Here is a 22,206-nt window from a genome sequence, read left to right on the forward strand (position 1 = left end):
TGTTGTTAAACTCCCGATCCGGATCATAGGATCTTACGATTCTACGATCCAAAAAGTGGATACTGATCCCGGACCTAGGTAGGATCTTAATTTTGTAGAATCTTACGATTCAATTTGTCTCAAATTTTTTTAAAGTATAATCTTAACCCGATCATACGACTCGATCCTACAATATTAACATTCCAATTTTTTCAGTTACTAAAATTTTATATATGAATTTTAAAATAGAAAATTACTATAAACGGGAAAGTTTGTAAACACATGCTAAGATAATAGTGTGATTAAACTTTAAACACGAGATTTTAACATATTTTGATAACTCAATTATGTAGTTTAGTAATTTGTAGGATCATACGATTCTACGATCCGATCCTATCGATTCGGTCTCAGTCGGCTCATCTATTCAAAGTAGGATCCCGATCCTAACAACATTGATCACCATAGCACCGACCTTCAACATCAATTGGTGATTCGGGAGTCCGACACATTTTATACTGTTGAGGAATTCAGTAGAGTGTATGTCACTGTCACCTGTACCTCTGTCATCACTACACACCTCATCAGAGCTTAAATAAATTCTCTCATCCTTTTTACTAAGCGACAAAATATATTCATTTACTGATTCAACAATCTCGTGAGTATAGATAGGTATTAAGATTATATTAGTTTTAAACCCGTGCAAATTTGCACGGGTATGCTATTTTAAAATTTGTTATTATAAAAAATATTAATACTGATTATGTTTTATTTAATCGATTAAGTTGAGTTATAAAAATGATATTTTAGATTTTAGATTTATAAATTTCATTTCCAATTAGCGAAAAGATGTATTAGAGTTAATTTGCTGAGTAATTGTTGTAGAACGATATTCCCTCTTGTTAACTAAATTTGAGTCTCTACTTTGTCTTGTTACTCAAGCAACTTAAAAAATGACACCAACTCATATAAGATGAAATCAAATTATTCGGATGGAAATCAACACAAAATGATAAATAGAACTTTTATAGTTCAACACCTTTGAAAATTGTTGAACCCATTTTTTTCATTTAGTCAAACCCGTGCCATTTAAAATGAAAATTTACCCATTTTACATGTTTAAAATGGAAATATTGACCCATTTTTCGTTTTGTACATATTATTAATTAGTAAAAAATGATGAATAGAACTTTTACACCGTGCCTATTTAAAACAATTTGGTTTGCTAATTCTTTTGTTTAATAATGGCGATGTACGTGCTTTATATTGAGAAATGAGTATCTTCGATCTTAAACTATAACACCATTTCTTATTGATTCCCTTTAATATTTTCATAACAATTACTCTGTAAGATTTTCCAAGTTTGCCAAAGTATATGTAAGTTGTTGTTGTTTTTTTTTTACGAACAATATTTCTTATTTGTGTATAAATAATAACTTTTTACTTTGGTAATTGCAGTTTTTATTTTCAAAATACATAATAGAGTAGTAAAATAAATATGTCCTTACTCCTTAGCACTAATAACCTCATAGAGATTGCACAACGTAAGGCTTTAAGTAATTCGAACATTGAACGAAATATTTTTTTCAGCTTAGTGTAACATCAGAATGTCAAAGCAAAGCTTATATGATATGCAACCAAGAAGCCGAGAACTGAAATACTCTCCCATCTTCCAACGGTAACGTTCCCTAATGTTAAAGCCGCGTTTAGCTGTCCTTAGCTTACGACCTTCAACGGGACTTGCCCTCAAGCTTTGTCTTGGGGCGTCTTTGGCTTTACGAGAGAAAGCCATGTAGTTAGTTGATATTTTGACTCTCCGGGAGTATGATTTGATAACGCTTGCATCCGATCTAAAGAGGACAAGGAACACGCATTTGATATAAGATAAAGGCCACGTGAGAACCATTTGAGACCTTCCACGGGCCACAAAGAACCACCAAGCCCATATACAATGAAGTACATGGATCGATAAATAATACTTCGTATTTTGTTGTGATAATTAAATATTTCTTATTTTTAACTAACAAATTCAAAGAAGTCGTATTTATCATAAAATTTCGAATTATTAAAATAAAATTAATAATCCGTATACAAATAAAATCAAAGTGTAAAGCTTGGGCTATTATTGCTTTGGATTCGTTGTTAGTCATATAATAGAGTTGGCTGACCATGTTATTATTTTTCAAAAATAAACAATGCCTCTGGCGCATAATACTACTACTACTTAGTCCATAAATTGCACACATTGTTTATTGAAATCCAACCCTATGGGCTATGGCTCTCTCGTTTCATCCGCTGCCCCTATCTCTTTCAAACTCAACATCATTTCCCCTCATTCACTGCCCTCTCAGCTCTCACTACCCAATTACCTATGTCTCTCATCCTTCACAAGCTTGTTCATTCGATCTTCATACATGAAGTGAAGATTATTTATGTATGTATGATCATGCACCAAAAATTGTTTTTTGACACTGTTTTTCTATGAAATGAGCCTTTTAATTTCTTTTATCATTCTTTCAATTTTTTTTTTAAATTTTGTTTATTTTTTTTCCGTAATAGATGTGTCCCTTAATTTTTTTCAACAAATATTTTGTGTTATTTTATCTGATAAATATTTTTATTTTTGTTATGAGAAATTAATTATAATCTTCGTCATTTTGTGTTATTTTCCCCTTTTAAATATTTTTTATTTCCAAGAAAATATTTTGGGTTATTTTTCCCCTTTTTAATATTTTTATTTTTCCACTCCATTGGATCTTAAATTTGCCGTAATTTTTGCTCCGGGTAAATAAATCTTCGGTGATGAAAGACTTTCTTGCCAGATCTGAGATGATTTTTTTAATTTAACAAATTATGTAATTTATTCACATTATTTAAAATAATTAATTTTATAAATTTATATAAATCTTCAAATTATATGTAATTCCGTGTGTAAATAATTTTCATAGTTATATGTAATTTACGTTGTTATCAGTATGGTTCGATATTTTAAATATGTTGGTATGTTTTTTATTTTCAATTTATAAAGATAAGATTCAATCCCGTAATTAAATGTAATTTATGCACGTAATAGTGTAATTTTATTATTAATTATTCACGCAATTATGTAATTTTATTATTAATTATGTAATTCATTCCTATTATTTGTTATTAATTTTATTAATTCCGATTTTTAATTCATTCCGCTTATATGCAATTAATTTCATTTATTCCGAATGTAAAATTATTTCATAGTATTTTTTCTAAGACGGAAACTGTCGCATGTTTGTATTGGCGGACGATTTGAAAAAATTAATTCTTTGCACACCAACGGATCCCACCATAACCTGAATTTCCAAAAAAAAAAAAAGAAAAAAAAAAGTTGTACAAATGACGTGGCGCATCCTACCTTCAGCATTGTCTTTTGAATTAATAAAGATTAGATTAAAAATCGTTGTTCTAAAGTGATTATGGGCCGGGCTAAGCCCAAAACAACAACCTGTTTATAGGGCTGATTGGCCCGGGCCAAATATATGGGCATAGTTTGGGAGCCCAAACCCAGCGCAAATGGGCAAGATAGGTATTCTATCTAGAGTCAAACGGCCCTTTCAAGCCTTAGATTTACGACTTGTCACGTGAGATAAATAGCCGGCCGCATATCATCCCCTTGCTAATACTTTAAATATATGCTTAAATTTTAAAAGGGTGTTTATTTACGCAGTACACATCTTACTTATTACAGTAACTAGTTGACCATCCTACCCTTCTCATTTTTCCTTCTCAATCTCCCTCTCAACCTCTCGTACTACATTCAAGAAAAGAAATATTTGTACAACGCAGTACACCTCCAATCCCACCGATCCCTCTCAACCTCTCGTACTTATTACAGTACCTAGTTGACCATTCTACAACCGCTCCACCGATCCCTTCACCGGACCGACCCATCACCTTTTCTTCACCGGATCACCACCGCCTCCCACTAGCCATGTTACCTGCCCCGCCATCGAACAAATCTGGCCATTAAGAAACAATTCGTTGGTAGACAACATATATACAATGATACAAACACCGATTTTCGACTTGTTCGATCAGTCGATTTGGTAGGAGAATCCGAAATCGAACGACAAAGAACCGTCGGAAGTCACCGGAGCATTAACGGAGCTTCTGCCGGCGTAATGATTGGTGCTGCTATAAGGTTGAGAGGACCATTAATGAAAACCATTAATTATCCAAATTAATTAACAAAATCATCAATTTGGTCTAATAGTTTACGGCTAAGAAATTATATATATTTTATATACTTAATTGTTCATCAATAATTGCAGAAATTGATTGTTTCAAGTGTAATTGAATGGGTAGGAATTGAGAGATACTCCGTATTGGTTTAATGTTGTTTTTAACACGAGGGTATCAAATGGAAAGTTATGTGCAAATAGTACTGTAATTAGAGCTGGACATCGGGCCGGGCTGTAGGCGGGCCGGGCTAGTGGAGAGGGAGCCCGAGCCCACACCACGGGCTAAGAGTGTGCGGGCTGGGGCGGGCCGGGCTGGAGAAACTATGGCCCTGAACCGGCCCGATTGGGCAAATGGGCTAAAAAAATGGCGGGCCATGTGGGCTGGGTGGTGTGGGCTGGGGTAGAGCAAGCCCGGGACCGGCCCGGGTATTGGGGCGGGTTGTGCGGGTTGGGGACCGGGCTTGGCGGGCTGGGAATAATTGAGCCCGTTGGTGTGGGCCGGGCTGGTGCGGGCCGGGCTGACCCGTGCTGGAGTCCAGCTCTAACTGTAATGAGTAAAATACGTACTGACGATTGTTGAAAAGATATAATAAACCGCATATGAATTGTTTGATATATAAAAGATAGATAAAAATAAATATAACAAGAAATTTGTTCTTTGTGGAATAAGTCGTGCGTAGATAACATGTATGTTATTTAATTTTTTTTTAACACTTTTATTAACTTTGTGTACAAAAGTATTTTAAAATGTATTAAAATCCTTACTTTAATATATCCCGTAAATAATGATAGTAAAATACAAAGATTAAGAAAACAGGGGAGAGTGGTTTTGGATCATATAAAATCATAGTATTGCATTTGCTTAGGAGACCATAAAAACTTATCATATATAGAAAAAAGATAGCTAATTGATTGAAATACCCGAAAAAGGAAATATATAACTATTGACCGGGAAGGGGTAACCAATAGATAAACTTTAAACAAATTCCTTTTCAAATAGGATTCCTTATAAACGCCAAATATCGTAACTAATCCGCCTGATATTATATATACCAACGCGAGGACTTTCTTGATTATTAAACGAGTAAAAAGTTACTGAATTCGAGTTCAAGAAGATGAAGTCGTCGCACTCAACTCTGACGAAGCGAGGTGAGGGAAGCGAGAGTTGGTGGAAGACGAGATTCGGGAGTACAGAACAAAAGCAGCCGGGAATTGGAATCGATCTAGGAACAACGTACTCATGTGTTGCGGTTTGGCAACATGGTCGTGTCGAGATCATCACTAACAACTTGGGTAATCGTACAACACCGTCTTGGGTCGCTTTCACCCAAACCCACCACCTTATTGGAGAAGCTGCTATGAATCAGGCCCCCATGAATTCTGCCAATACCATCTATGGTTTGTGTTATTACTACTCCCTCGTCTCAATTATTTGTTTACCGACATTAACGTACAATTTAAGGAGTACAATATAACTAGAATATTCAAAGTTTATATGTTTAGGCGGCTGCCTTCGCCTTCTGCCAAAATTTATACGGAGTATGTTGTTAGGGATTACATGTCTAAGAAATTCAATAGATTTGTGTTCGACCACAATTTTTGTTCGACATTCTCGATGCTCACTCGGTATTCTGTCAATAAATAGTGATTCCTGATAGCTAGTTTGTTCGTTGGGTAATTAATCGTATATGAGATGGTTTCGTCTAATACAACTGTAGTTATGGCGAATATTTGTAGTCTGTATTATTAATTGTACCAAACAATCTGATTAATATGGTTTCGTATAATATTCATGATGATTAACTTTGTTCATTTGATTGATAGATGCGAAAAGGCTTATTGGAAGAAAATTCAGTGACCAAACAGTTCAAGATGACATGAAACACTGGCCTTTTAAAGTCATCGCCGACCCTAATGATACTACTAATAGCAATAATCCTGTAATTGCGGTGTCTTATAAGGATGAAGAAAAGCAATTTTCGCCAGAAGAAATATCATCGATGATTCTAGTGAAGATGAAAGAGATTGCCGAGACCTATCTGGGTAAAGAAGTCAAGGATGCTGTTGTTACTGTTCCGGCTTATTTCAATGATGCACAACGCAAAGCGACTAAAGACGCGGGAGTCATTGCCGGGCTCAATGTGCTACGCATTATTAATGAGCCCACGGCTGCTGCCATTGCATACGGTCTTGACAAGGAGCTTACCGGCTACAACAAGAAAGTCGCAAAGAATATATTGGTGTTTGATCTTGGTGGTGGGACTTTCGATGTCTCTATAGTGTCTGTCCGAAAAGATGCATTTGAGGTTAAAGCTGTGAGTGGCGATACCCACCTTGGTGGAGGTGATTTCGACACGAGATTGGTCGGTTACTTTTTGGCCGAGATTGAAAGGAAACATAAGAAGAAGTTGGGCGATAATCCTAGGGCTTTAGGGAGGCTTAGAGCCGCGTGTGAGAGGGCTAAGAGGAACCTTTCTTCAACAACAGAGACATCGATTGAGATTGATGGCCTTTTCGATGGAATGGACTTTTGTTCAACAATTACGCGTGCACGGTTTGAGAAGCTGAATCACGATTTGTTCGAGAAATGTTTAGAACCCGTGGATAAATGTCTAAATGACGCAAAAATGATGAAAACTGATTTACACGATATAGTGCTTGTGGGCGGGTCAACTCGGATCCCAAAGGTACAACAATTGTTGCAAGAATACTTCAATGGAAAAGAGCTAAGCACAAGTATCAATCCGGATGAGGCGGTTGCCTATGGAGCCGCTTCTCACGCGGCAATCTTAGCAGGTGTTAGAGATTACAAGGATATTGTGCTTGTCGACGTTACTCCTCTATCACTGGGTGTTAAGGTTCGCGTTGAATCCATGTGTGTTTATATTCCTAGAAATACAGCCATTCCAACTAAGATGCATAAGACGCTTTACACAGCAGATGACGATCAAAAAGAGGCGACATTCAGCGTCTTTGAGGGCGAGAGATTGATTGCCAAAGACAACCACCTTTTAGGCAAGTTCACACTGTACAACTTACCACTAAGACCTAAAGGCGAGTGTATGTTCGATGTGTGCTTCGAGATCGATACTAATGGTATTCTGACCGTGTCAGCTAACCTAATCGGTACCAATAACAAGGACCAGATCACTATTACCGAGCACAGTGGAAGGCTAACGAAGGACGAGATCGATAGAATGGTGAACGAGGGTGAGATGTATAAGGCTCAAGACAAGGAATTCAAAAAGGTTATTGAGGCTAAAACCGCATTAGAGAACTATATAGACGAGGTTATAATGATGTTGAGACGATGTCACGATGTAATGAGCGAAGATGAAACGAGATTAATTGAAGATGCAATTGAGAGGATAACGGGATGGTTGGATTGGAATCATATGTGTGGGTATGTGCTTTTGTTTGAGGAAAAGAAGGCTGAGCTTAAGAGTGTTTGTGATTATGTTTTGGGTAAGAAAAGTCTGAAGACTAACGTCATTGAGCTAAACAACGTTGATTGAGATTGTTGTTGTGTGCTTTTAAGGTATTTACTAGTTGAGACCCGTGAAAATTTACGGGGCTGCTTTTATTTTTTACAAACTAAACCTATTTAGTAAAGGAAAATTGTGCTCTTCCGTACCTTTTTAAGTAGTATTCATCACTTTTTTATATTTTGTTCTATATCAGTAAGACTCTTTAATTCGGTATATGATATCTTAATTAGAGCACTTATATTTTATGAATTGTGACCATTTTATTAGTACACCACTATGTATTGTTCGTACCTATTCTTTAGTTCTTTGTACCATTTTTTATTCAAATAATAATATACGTCTTTCAATAATTGTATTGCTTGTATGCTATGCTTGTTGATTAGTGTACAGTATTTAACAAAATATCGTGGAATATGCCTTAGGATATACACGATATCATTTGGAGAATATGTATGATATTATTTGATATGTAAATATTAGTATTTAGGTAAAGTAGATTATTTAGTTCCTTAAATCGTAGGATTGTATCTTGCCTACACTTTGTATATATGTATGCCTGCTTATCGTTTGATACATGAATAAGAAGCTTTTCACCATATTCTTTCTCTGTCTCAGAAATTTAACATGGTATCTGAGCATTAAACGATCCAACCACGTAAAACTATCACAAAACGAAAATCCTCAAATTCGACAAGTTCACCATGACAGGTGATCTAAAGAAGGGCAACGGGAGCGGTCCAAAGACAATTCCCGTAACATCGCCACTCTATCTTCATCCTTCCGATTTACCTAGTTTAAATCTTACACAAATTATTTTTGATGGCAGTAATTATGATTTGTGGGCCGAGGCTGTCAAAAACGGATTGGATGCTAAGAACAAATTAGCGTTCATAGAGGGTAAAGTGACAAAACCCGAAAGTGATGGAGATGAGGAGACAATCGAGACAGTGGTGTGGCGCCAGTGCAATGCTATGCTTAGGGCATGGCTACGGAACGTGATTGACCCAAAGCTGCATCCGAGTATCACCTTTTCGCAACCCATTGCAGACGTGTGGGAAGAGCTGCGTGGGAGGTACTCGGCGGGTAACGCACCGAGAGTTCACCAGTTGAAAAACGAACTCAATGAATGCAAACAAGGAGGGGATTCCGTTGTGGAGTATTACACAAGGCTAGAAACAATATGGGATGAGTTAGCCAAGAACAGTAAAAGCAAGAATTGTACTTGTGGAGCAGCGACATCAATAGCAAAGGAAAAAGAAGAGGAAAAGGTACACCAGTTTTTAATGGGTTTAGATTCGAAATTATACGGTCACATACGAACTAACCTATTAATGGAAGATCCTATCGCCCCTTTGAATCGAGCTTATGCCTTGATTTTGAGGGAAGAAAGACACGCTTCTCTAACCACCATGAAAGAAGAGCAGCGTCAAGATGCCGCCATGGCTGCCAGGATCTACGGGGGAGAAAAGGGTAAGGTGCCAGCGCTAAAACAGAGGCAGATGGAGGAGATGGACCACTCCGGTGCACCCACTGTGGTAAATATTATCATACGGAAGAAAACTGCTATGATAAACATGGATATGAGGAGGTGAAGGCACGAGAAAGGGGGAGAGGTCGTCGAGGCAGCAGCGCTAATCGTGGATATGGCGGTCGTGGTAGAGGTAGAGGACGGGGACACGGTGGATACCATGCAAACGCCATGACAGGCGGGCCAGGAACGAAGACAGGAGAGACGTCAAGAGGAAATATCCCGTTCACTGATGATGAGATCGAAAAGCTTCGGACCTTGTTGAGTGCAAGTCCGAGTGGGAACGAAAAATTACAAGGTAAGAACTTTAATGTAAATGTCGAATGGCTAATAGATAGCGGAGCCTCGCACCACATGACGGGAAAACGAGAAATTTTGCAGAAAAGTTGGACTGAAAAGCCTTCGACAGTCGGCCTACCTGATGGTCGAGAAGTAGAAGCCAGTGTACATGGAGAAGTCAAACTGGATGCAAATTTCATTTTAAAAGATGTCTTATTTGTGCCGACGCTCACATGTGATTTAATTTCCGTAAGACAATTAATACAGGAGACCAATTGCTTACTAACATTTTTTTCCGATCATTGTGTAATCCAGGACCGGAGTACGAGGACGGAGATTGGACGGGGTGAGCATCGACAAGGGGTATATTACTACAAAACTAATAAAGACGAGACGGTGGAGCATGTTACCGTGTCAAGGGAAAGCCGACTGTGGCATAAGAGGCTCGGCCACCCATCAAAGAGTATTCTTTCTTGTTTTAATGATTTAATTGGTTGCAAATTAAGTTGGAATTTGAACGATGTTTGCGATTCGTGTAATAGAGCAAAACAAACTCGTAGTTCTTTTAAGCTCAATAACAAAACATGTGGTGATTTATTTGGTCTTGTGCATTGTGATATATGGGAAAAATATAAAACTGCTAGTTTGACGCGAGCACATTATTTTCTCACAATAGTTGATGACCATAGTAGGAGTGTGTGGGTGTACCTAATGAAAGACAAAAGTGAGGCAGGGGACCTAATGAGAATGTTTTGTCAAATGGTAAAAACTCAGTTTGAAACTCATGTTAAAATCATTCAGAGTGATAATGGTACGGAATTTTTGTCTGGGTCCATGCAAGACTATTATGAAGAAAATGGGATTATTTTTTGAACTAATAATGTGGATACACTCCAACAGAACGGTAGGGTAGAAAGAAAGCACCGTCATATACTTGAGAGGCAAGGGCATTGCTATTTGAAGGGAGTTTACCGTTACAATTTTGGGGGGAATGTGTTCTAACAGCAGCTTATTTGATAAATAGAACACCAACACCTTTACTAAACGGGAAAACACCCTATGAAATATTATACCGTAAAAAACCCAAATATGATAACGTCAAAGTCCTAGGTTGTATATGTTATGCCCACAATAAGGAAAAACCACGGAACAAATTTGGGGAAAGGGGAAGACGGTGTATTTTCATTGGTTACCCACATAGTAAAAAGGGGTGGAAAATGTATGATTTAAAGGACAAGCGAGTTTTTGTGTCACGAGACGTTATTTTTTATGAACATGTTTTTCCCTACTCAATTTCGAATGATACATCCATGACACAACAAGGAGATAATAATGTCACACAAAATTCATTTGAAGAGTCCCATATTTCCGTTCATAATGAAGAAACAGGGGACGAAATAAACAATGAAAATGAGAGGGGAATGGATACAAATGAACAAACAGGCATGAGACAAGATGAGGTCCCTACTGATGACCAAATTGATAGAACAAATGAGATGCACGCTGGAGACGAAATGACGGGTGCAAACATGAATGATGAGAATATGGGTCGTGGAGCAAGGCAGAAATTTGAACCAATATGGAAGAAAGACTACTATTGCAAGTCGACAAAGGTAATTACCCCGAAGTCAACTGCTCACCACGCTCACAATACGGCCTCCCGGTCAGGTACGCGTTATCCTTTGGAAAATTATGTTGTAACAAATTGTTTCTCACAGTCCCATAAAGCTTTTGTAGCCAAAATTGATGGAGATGTAGAACCGGCATACTACCATCAAGCTGCAAGAGATGAAAGATGGAGAGAAGCTATGCGGAAGGAAATAGATGCTTTGGAGAGTAATGGAACTTGGAAATTGGTTCCCCTACCTAAGGGGAAGAAACCCATTGGGTGCAAATGGGTATATAAAATCAAATATCAAGCAGATGGAACAGTGGAACGGTATAAAGCAAGGCTAGTAGCGCAAGGATTCACTCAAGTGGAGGGTATAGATTTTCACGAGACTTATGCGCCAGTAGCGAAAATGACAAGTGTAAGGTGTCTACTTGCAGTTGCGGTTATCAAGGGTTGGTTCATTGAACAATTGGATGTGAATAGTGCCTTTTTACATGGAGATCTTGATGAAGAAGTGTATATGAAAATTCCACAAGGTTTCGAAAAAGGAGGAGAAAACAGAGTTTGTAAGTTGCTCAAATCCCTTTATGGTTTGAAACAGGCGTCGAGGAATTGGTTTGCCAAATTAACCGATTCAATGAAGACTTACGACTTTGTACAATCATTAGCTGATTATTCTTTGTTTACATTTAATCGTGGTGGGATTTTCATTGGAGTCCTCGTCTATGTAGACGATATGATAGTGGTGAGTAGTGATAAAAAGGCATGTGCCCGCTTCAAGGATTTCCTTAATAAGAGTTTTGGTATTAAAGACTTGGGGAAAATCAAGTTTTTCTTGGGAATAGAAGTTGATCATAGGGCGAATGGATTGTTTTTGAACCAACGAAAATATGCGGTTAGTATCATTGAAGAATCGGGTTTGCAAGGAGCTAAGACGGCCTCCACACCGATCCTACCTCGGCACAATTTAGCTTTGGCGAAAGGGGATATTTTGAAGGATATCATGAAGTACCGTCGACTAGTGGGACGTTTGATTTACTTGACCATAACGAGGCCTGATCTTGTTTATGCCGTTCACATCTTATCGCAATTTGTACATGAGCCTAGGAAGGAGCATTGGGATGCGGCTTTAAGGGTAGTTCGATACATAAAAAGGAACTCGAGCAAAGGCATTTCATTCAAGAAGAATGCAGATTTCCATATTCGAGGCTATTGTGACTCGGATCATGCGAGTTGTCCACTGACTAGAAGATCATTAAGTGGGTATTTTGTTTCCGTAGGGCAGTCACCCGTCTCATGGAGGGCAAAGAAGTAAGTGACAGTAGCAAAATCGACTGCAGAGGCGGAATACCGAGCAATGGGGGCAGTCACAAGTGAAATGATATGGATCAAATCCTCCCTAGCATCGTTGGGTGTCTTTCATACTACACCAATGAGTTTGTTTTGTGATAACCAAGCTGCGCTTCATATAGCAAGAAATCCCGTTTTTCATGATAGAACGAAGCACATTGAAATCGATTGTCTTTTTGTGCGCCAACATTTAGTTTCCAATGAGATTCGTATGTCCCATGTGCGGAGTAAAGAACAAATAGCTGATATGTTCACGAAGGCTTTAGGAGGCGCTTCCTACGATCATCTACAATTCAAGTTGGGACTCGGATTACCAAGTGCTCCAACTTGAGGGGGAGTAATAAAATATTGTGGAATATGCCTTAGGATATACACGATATCATTTGGAGAATATGTATGATATTATTTGATATGTAAATATTAGTATTTAGGTAAAGTAGATTATTTAGTTCCTTAAATCGTAGGATTGTATCTTGCCTACACTTTGTATATATGTATGCCTGCCTATCGTTTGATACATGAATAAGAAGCTTTTCACCATATTCTTTCTCTGTCTCAGAAATTTAACAGTATTTGACATTTTCAGAAATTTTTAGTTAAAATTTTCGAATTTTTCAAGGTCCCTTTATAATATTACCCTTCCGTCTTCGCTGAAAATTTTCGCCCTTAACTTAAAATCCTGGCTCCACCACTGACCCAAATCCATCGCCATATTGGCGATGCTGCTTAAAGCCAGGCCTCAATGAACCCTATACCAACACTATTTCGGTTTGTAACTTACCTTGTGTTCTCACTTTTTTTATTCCTCATGCAAATCACGCGATATTTAAAGCATAATAACATGCAAAATAATGCTTTATGGATTTATGAAAATTTCCTTATATTGGAGATACTTCATATAAAAACAGATCAACACGGAGTAATAAATTAAGAGTTTTTTTTATCATGTGCCTATTATATTAAGGACTCAATTAAAAAAAGAATTATAACAATATATCATGAGATTTTGAATTATGATCTTATAATTACCATACTTAGAGGAGCATGGAGCCCATATTCCATAAACTAATCCAAAAAAAAAAAAAAAAAGACGTAACAGGCTAAGGAAATTCCATAAAATACAAGCCCATATTCCATAAAATACACGTTATCATGTGTATATATACACCAGACAGACGATGCATCTTTTATGTTATCAAACTCTAAAAACTAGCAATGGAGAAGTAATTTGGACGAGGTATTAGTACGACGAGTTCTCGACTGACCATATACACAAAGATTGCCGGTTAGTATTAAACCTTTTGTTAATTACACATAACTATCTTGTATTTTTATGGCGGTTTCACATAAACTTTGTTGCAAAATCACGTTATTTTTAACCGTGACCGCCCATATAACTACAACTATTCTTAACTTTGATTATTTCTGTCTATATTTAGGATGGCTAATATGGACATCTCTATAAGAGGAGCGGCTTTGGGATTAGTATTTGTCGTTGGAGTATATGCCTTATTCCGTACTTTATTCCCGAAAAGAGAACCGCCCATCGACAACGAGACGCAAGTATGAAGACAACTATCGAGTTACAAAGAAATCTCCATATAGTTAACTTAAGGTGTATATGAATCGATAATAAAATGTCTCATTATGTTTTAAGACAAAGCTGTCTTTCAATTCCGTTCTGAATTTGACAAGTTTGTTATAATGCTATACTTTCTAATGCTATATATGTTCTCGATTCTCATACTCCGTACTAATTAAGTCTTGTATGCGAGGATTGTATGCAACTGAGTGGTTCTATTTCGTAGTTGAGCCGTGAATACGTTTGTCATTAACAAGTTTATGCGTTCCAATAAATCTAATACACTTTACAAACTCTGTTACATGTTCTGAATATGTACAAATTATAGCTCAATCAAACTTCAACATTTCAACCTTCAGTAGCTTGACGTTGCACATTACTAAAGTAGGCCGGCCGGAACAGTACAACAGCATTCTTGACATCAATGCCAAGTTAAGCTGTTGCAATGTCGTCCATCTTCAAGAGGATGATGGACGATATCTCTTCGGGGGACAAGTTTGTTAAGATTATGGACGGGAGAACATTTCATAAGACAATTGTAGTTGATAATAGTTGTTGTGTTATTGATATCACTAGAATGATTGGTATATATAATACCTTACAAGAAATCCTAAGCATTCCTAAAACCCTACCAAACCCTAGATGATAGTCAGCCCTAGAAGATTAGTGAAGATCGAAGAGGATGAAGATTAAAGATTTCATTTTTTTTCTTTTTATATTTTTCTTTGTATTTCTCCAATCGTAAAATTCGAACTATGTACTACCTTTACGATTGCGGGAGAGTATTAGGAATCAGGCCCATTAGGACCGGCTACCATTAGGGTTAGCCAAATTAGAGTTTCCATTACGATGAGAGGTATTATAAATACCCTCACCATAATCAGGTAAGACATCATCAATAATAACATTTCCTTATGCATTCGCCCCCCCCCCCCTATAATCTTAACAAAGTTCGTCTCTTCAACTTGTAGTTATCCACAATCATCGATCACTCGTGTTGTTTGCATCAAATTTATCAGTAATGTGAAGAAGAAAGGTGAGAGCGAGATTGACCTTGGGACAGCATACTCATGTGTTGCGGTTTGGCAACACGGTCGAGTCGAGATCATCACTAATGTGTCTATCTCGTCACAACTAACGACTTGGGCAACCGTACAACACACCGTCTTGGGTCGCTTTCACCCAAAACCATCGCCATATTGGCGATGCTGCTAAAAACAAGGCCTCAATGAACCCTAGCAACACTATCTTCGGTTTGTAACTTACTTTGTGTAATTTGATTAACTATTTTGAATCTCCTATCTACTAAGAGAATAAGGATTCTCAAAAAGTTTTCCCTCCAAATGCTCTAACTTAAATATGGAAATAAGTTAGATTTTCTTTAATTAAACTAATCTTTTATTTAAAAAATAATCTTTCATCTTTAAGCATTAAAATATAATCTTTTAAATAAAATAAATTAAAATTTGTTTAAAAACTATAAACTATACATAACTAGAATTTGTTATTATTAATTTCTTGACGAAAAAAGAATTTATTAAAATAATTTGAGAAAACTTATAAAATGAAATCATTTTATTAAAATATTTTTTTTGAGTATACATGGTTCTTTAAATTACTCATTCTCTTAATTAACTTAATATTAACAATGAGTGAAACAAGAAAATTAAAGAGATATTAATCTAAAATCTATAAGTAATACTATAAGAAAAAGTAAAAAGTCTGTATATACCGCGCATTTATTGCGCGGGATTTAGACTAGTTTCAAACAAAATACTAGTGAAGGGAAATTTAGGGACTTTAACTAATTATTAGTTATGCAATACATAATTGCAATATTTCCTAAATTTTCCAATTAATGGATATACGTAATTTTCCAATTCTAATTTTCCAATTAATGGATATACCATAATTTTATTAGGGTGTCACCGAGGTTTTGGTAATACCCGATGTCGCCCTAGCACTTCCCAAATTCCCTATTTCAATTAGGTTTCTTTAAATTATTAATATTTTAATCTTACCATATTTAAGTTATTAACATGAAAAAACCGATTAATAAATCTACTACTCCGTATATTATTATTCCTTATTATAAACGACAAATTTGGATTCGCTAAGCTCCTATATAAACCGCCTTACCAAAGCGAGATACTTTGTTGAAGATGAATTCGTCGATCTCAACTCTGATGAAGAAGAAAGGATCGAGCTGGTGGAAGACAGTACTCGCGAGTAGAAAACAAAAGCAGCCAGGAATTGGAATCGATCTAGGGACAACCTACTCATGTGTCGCGGTTTGGCAGCACGGTCGTGTCGAGATCATTACCAACAACTTGGGTAACCGTACAACACCGTCTTGGGTCGCTTTCACCCAAACCAACCGCTTTATTGGAGAAGCTGCTAAGAACCAGGCCTCCATGAATTCTACCAACACTATCTTTGGTTTGTTCTTAACCTTCGTTCCGCCTACTTTTACCTTGTATTTTTCGATATATACATACATCTTTGTTTGAACAAAATTAATTATGATTGGTATCAAAAGTAAGACCGTCGTGTACAAAAATTAATGATTAGTATCAATTTGAATGACAGATGTGAAGAGGCTTATTGGAAGAAAATTCAGTGACGAAACAGTTCAAGATGACATGAAGCACTGGCCGTTTAAGGTCATTGCTGACCCGAATGATATTATTGATGCTAACAACCCTTTAATTGTGGTGACTTATAAGGATGAAGAAAAGCTATTTACCCCTGAACAAATATCGTCAATGATTCTAGCGAAGATGAAAGAGATTGCCGAAACTTATCTGGGTAAAGAAGTTAAGGATGCTGTTGTTACTGTTCCGGCTTATTTCAATGATGCGCAACGCCTGGCAACTAAAGATGCGGGAGTCATTGCTGGGCTCAATGTTGTTCGCATTATTAATGAGCCAACGGCTGCTGCCATTGCATACGGTCTAGATAATGAGCTTACTGATGGCTACAATAATAAAGTCGCAAAGAATATCTTAGTGTTTGATCTCGGTGGTGGGACCTTCGATGTGTCTTTGGTGGCAGTCCAAAAGGATTTATTCGAGGTTAAGGCTGTCAATGGTGATACTCACCTCGGTGGAGGTGATTTCGACACAAGATTGGTAGGGTACCTTGTGGCCGAGATTGAGAGAAAGCATAAGAAGAAGTTGGGGGATAATCCCAGGGCTCTAGGGAGGCTGAGAGCCGCTTGTGAGAGGGCTAAGAGGAACCTGTCTTCGACAACAGAGACATCGATTGAGATTGATTGCCTTTTCGATGGAAATGACTTTTGTTCAACAATTACTCGTGCAAGGTTTGAGAAGCTGAATCTTGATTTATTCGAGAAATGTTTAGAACCCGTGGACAAATGCCTAAAGGATGCACAAATGAGGAAAGCCGATGTACATGATATAGTCCTTGTAGGCGGATCAACTCGAATCCCAAAGGTGCAAGAATTGTTGCAAAATTACTTTGAGGGAAAAGAGCTATGTACGAGAATTAACCCGGACGAGGCGGTTGCCTATGGAGCTGCCTCTCATGCTGCAATCTTAGCCGGTGTTGGGGATCACAAGGATACTGTGCTTGTCGATGTTACTCCTTTATCACTTGGTCTTGAGGTTAATGAAGATGCCGTCATGAATATTTTTATTCCTCGAAATACAACCATCCCTACTAAGATATCTAAGACGGGTTATACATCAAAAGACAACCAAGAAGCAGTGCAACTCAGCGTCTATGAGGGTGAGAGACTCATTGCCAAAGACAACAACTTCTTAGGCAAATTCCTATTGTACAACTTACCACCAAGACCTAAAGGTGAGTGTAAGTTCGACGTCTGCTTCAATATCGATGCTGATGGTATTCTGACCGTGTCAGCAAACCTGATTGGTACCAATAACAAAGACGAGATCACTATTACTGACCACTGCGGAAGGCTAACAAAGGACGAGATCGATAGGATGGTGAAAGAGGGTGAGATATACAAGGCTCAAGACGAAGAATTTAAAAGGGCTATTGAGGCTAAAACTACATTAGAGAACTATATAGAGGACGTCACGATGATGGTGAGACGACGTCGCCATATGATGAGTGAAGATGAAAAGAGATTAATTGAGGATGCAATTAAGCGGACAATGGGATGGATCGATTGGAATTATCTTTGTGGTGATGTGTCTTTGTTTGAGCTAAAGAAGGCTGAGCTTCGGAGTGTTTGTGATTATGTTTTGGGTAAGAAAAGCCGTAAGACTAAGGTAACTGAGTTAAATAATGTTGATTGAGAATGTTGTTTCCTTAAGAGTTAATATAGTTGTTTGTAAGCCATGTTTGGGTATATTTAGGGTTTTTATCATGTTTAACGAATATTAAATCATGTTTTATAGTATACTCCGTAGTAGATTTGCATAATACAAGGTAGAAACTCGATTCTAACAACTTTAGATTTAGTCACTTTATTAACTTAATAACCCTCTTAATTTATTAGTTGATTAGGGTGAATTAAGTAGAACTCTCTTAACTAACACGTACGGGATTCAAACCTTTCTTCTTCTTCTTCTTGAATGTCATGTATTTCCTTCGTCTCGGTAATTTATTTATCTTTGATTTTAACACAAAGATCAATTAAATAGTAACTATTTGTAGTTAGTATTATTGGATGGTAAGTAGATTAAATTGAGTGTGAATGATTAAATTGTCTACAAAAAATCATTCGTAAAATAGAAAGACAAATAACTGACTGAGACACCCAAAAATAAAATAGGTAAATAAACGACCAACAAGAAAGTAATACTTCTACAATAAACTCAAATAAATACTACAACTTTACTTAGCTACTAAAAGTTATTAACCTTAACCAAAGTACCAAACAAAACGACCAAAGTACTTAAAGTTATTAACCTTAACTTAGCTTCTAAAAGTTATGAAGTATCAGTTCATTCATTATACTAGTACATCTGATTTTGTACTTTTTGAGTTTTATGATATACTTTTTTCAATAACTCTTACTTGTGACGGATATATCCGTCACAAGTTTGTGACGGGTCAAGTATTTCCCACATAGGGAATCACAAATAACTTGTCTTTATCCTCCCATGTGGGTTTTATTTGACCTGTCACAAACTTGTGACGGATATCGACCGTCACAAATGAGAATTGTGTACTTTTTGAGTTTTATTTTAAAAAATATGAGTTTTTACTATAAAGTTTTTGAGCTCGTTCAGTTAAACATTAAGCAGAAAAATACAACATTGTTCAAAAATTATACTTATAAATTTAATTAATATTGCGTTTTACCATCAAAAAATAAAACTTATTAATTTTAAATACTCAGAAAAATACATATAAACTCAAAAACTAGGAATATGAAGTCTATGAAATAATACATCTAAATTCTAATGCGTAATCCTTTTTCTCGTGTTCATCTCTTGGACCAAGCTGACTTTTCTCATTTGTTTATTTTCTTGGGCATTATCTCATTTTAGGCAATTTGTTATTTGTAATTTGTAATTAATGATCTCTCACCCATGTTCAAGTGTAAAGTATGTATTATCTTTAAATGCCTTGGGTGGATACATAAGACAAAAGTTGCTACTTCTTAGACATTTTGCTTTTGTCTTATCTATCCACGTAGGTATTATTTGACCCGTTTTCAACTTGTGACGGATATGTCCGTTTTCAATAAGACTTGTTGTAATAATATTAGTAACATAGAAAATAATGAAAATAACAGTAATAACATCAATTTTAGTAAAAATAAGAGTATGCGTCTCATAATTTAGTGGGAAATAGGTAAAGTTGTGAGTGGGTGAGTGAATGGTAAAGTTGTAAATAGGTAGTGGATGTAAGGGTAATTTAGTTATTGTTCATGTCAAATATGGTATGTTACCATCGGTGTGGTTCATCCATTTTAGGTAAGTGTTACCATCTGTCTGGATCGGAGGGAGTATGAAACAAAAATAAATAAAAATGAAAAACTAATCAACGAGAATTAAGTTAAGCTGTGAATTGTTTTTAATGATTTTGTTTTTATCACAAAGCTATTAGTAAGTATGTGTCAAGTTATTATCTACCGTAATAATTATTGTATTACTGAAAAATTTAGCAACTTATAGCGTATAGTTTAATAATTAATATCACTTTTATTTTATTTTAATGAAAAATCATAATTATGAACTTAATTAAAAAATTATAGTTTAATTATAAGAATGTTGTAACACCCCATGAAATGTGAGGAAAGTTGTCCCACATGGAAAGAATAAGGAGATCATGAGAAGCTTATAATAGATTCCACCCACCACTTAGTATCAAGGCCTTCTCCTTTTGGGCTTAAGCGAGGACAAATAATTGGCCCAAATGGAGCATCCCATCTTATTGGGATTGTGTTACGACTGTGGCGGGTCGGGTCGTTACAGGTGGTATCAGAGCAACCCTGCGACCGCGTGGTGATCGGAGGCAGTTGTTATACGCTCTTGGAGGCAGTGGTTATACGCTCCATTGTGATCACCCACCTAGCGGGGGAGGATTCTGGGTAGCGGTTATGCTTCCAGACACAACGGGGACGTTGTGCTCCTTAAGTGGGGGAGAATGTAACACCCCATGAAATGTGAGGAAAGTTGTCCCACATGGAAAGAATAAGGAGATCATGAGAAACTTATAATAGATTCCAGGCCACCCACCACTTAGTATCAAGGCCTTCTCCTTTTGGGCTTAAGTGAGGACAAATAATTGGCCCAAATGGAGCATCCCATCTTATTGGGATTGTGTTACGACTGTGGCGGGTCGGGTCGTTACAAATGTATTCATTGAAAACATAAAAATTTAATGAAAGAAAATTTTACTTATTTCCGTATTTAAGTAGATGCTTTTTGGAGGGAAAACTAAGAGAATTTTTATTCTCTTAGTAGTATGGGGATTAGCAACTATATTGTCTATCGGATGCATAATATTCTTATGAGTTAGATCGGGAGTCGGGAAAGTGGCAAATAAGCCCCATACGTTTGACACTATGTGCAAATTAGCCCCACAACTTTCAACAGGTGCAAATTCATCCCATACGTTATACAAGATGTGCAATTAAGCCCACTTTTAGAAATTCAGACCATTTACTCACCGGAAAATATTTACATGGCATCGGAAATTCAGACCATAAATTTCGATTATTTCACATCCATACGAAAACTCCACCATAAACTCCATCATGGCCGTCGTCCCCATCACAGGCCACCCTCTTGTCTACCATCGCAGTCACAGCCATATGAAAACTTTAGAGTTTAATTACGTATAGCACTATAAATTATACATAAACAAATTTGAAAGCAATATAAAAATAAAAATGAAACAAAGAGGTGTAGAGTTGGAATATGAATATAGAGTAGGTAATAGGGCTTGATATTTCAAATTTGTAATGGCAAAAATTATGTTAAATATGGTCAAATAGGATAGCTCTCCTTGATATACAATACAATTTCTGTACAACCACAAAGATTTCAATTATTTGATGAAATCTCGGCAAAATGAAAGCTCATTTCAAATTTAAGATGAATAATCTTGAAGTTTTTAACTTTCCATAGATGACATCGGTTGATATTCCTATAATCAAGTTGAAAAGGTCGAGAATTTTTGGCTTAGTGAATTAGGCAAGATTTGTGTTTATTATTCTCATTTAGAATATTTTGGTTAATAAGTGAAATGATAATGTTAGTCAAAATATCAATATTAGGTTCTGTTTGGTAAAACTACCTGAAAATGTAGCTGAAACCTGTAAAGGTAGCTGAAAACTGAAAAGCTAACTGAAACCTGAAAAGGTAGCTGATAAGGTAACTGAAAAGTAGGAGCCGATAACGTAACTGATTATAAAAAAAAAATTGGCAAACTAGCTGAAAAGGTAGCTAATTTTGGTAAAATGACGTAAACGGATATTAATAATTATTTAATATTATAGATTCAAGGAGTAATAAATGGAAAATAATTTATTTCAGATACCTGAAATCTCAAATGCTACTCTAGGTAGCATTACATTTCAGGTAGCTTATTTGACCAAATAAGTTACTTGCCAAACACTTGTAAAAAAAAACAGGTACCTGAAATTTTGGTCAAATAAGCTACTTTGGTCAAATAAGCTACCTGAAGTGTCGTACCAAACGGAGCATTAATCAAGTTAAAAGATTCCGGAT

The 22,206-nt window shown here is 36.5% G+C and overlaps 3 protein-coding genes across 3 annotated transcripts; all 3 read left to right on the forward strand.

The window, feature by feature from the left end:
* The first annotated feature begins 5,155 nt into the window (after nucleotides 1-5,155).
* Nucleotides 5,156-7,889, forward strand: LOC141596373 (heat shock 70 kDa protein 18-like). Its single transcript, XM_074416503.1, has 2 exons — nucleotides 5,156-5,588; nucleotides 6,015-7,889. The coding sequence occupies exons 1-2, from the start codon at nucleotides 5,306-5,308 to the stop codon at nucleotides 7,703-7,705; spliced, it is 1,974 nt and encodes a 657-aa protein (XP_074272604.1). The 5' UTR covers nucleotides 5,156-5,305; the 3' UTR covers nucleotides 7,706-7,889.
* A 490-nt stretch (nucleotides 7,890-8,379) lies between these two features.
* On the forward strand, nucleotides 8,380-9,270 carry LOC141594652 (uncharacterized). Its single transcript, XM_074414656.1, has one exon. The coding sequence runs from the start codon at nucleotides 8,380-8,382 to the stop codon at nucleotides 9,268-9,270; it is 891 nt and encodes a 296-aa protein (XP_074270757.1).
* A 6,892-nt stretch (nucleotides 9,271-16,162) lies between these two features.
* Nucleotides 16,163-18,315, forward strand: LOC141594654 (heat shock 70 kDa protein 18-like). Its single transcript, XM_074414657.1, has 2 exons — nucleotides 16,163-16,468; nucleotides 16,619-18,315. Exons 1-2 carry the CDS (start codon nucleotides 16,192-16,194, stop codon nucleotides 18,313-18,315), a joined length of 1,974 nt encoding a protein of 657 aa, XP_074270758.1. The 5' UTR covers nucleotides 16,163-16,191.
* The last annotated feature ends 3,891 nt before the right edge of the window (nucleotides 18,316-22,206 follow it).

Source organism: Silene latifolia, chromosome 8 (assembly GCF_048544455.1).
Source record: "Silene latifolia isolate original U9 population chromosome 8, ASM4854445v1, whole genome shotgun sequence".
Taxonomy (NCBI): domain Eukaryota; kingdom Viridiplantae; phylum Streptophyta; class Magnoliopsida; order Caryophyllales; family Caryophyllaceae; genus Silene; species Silene latifolia.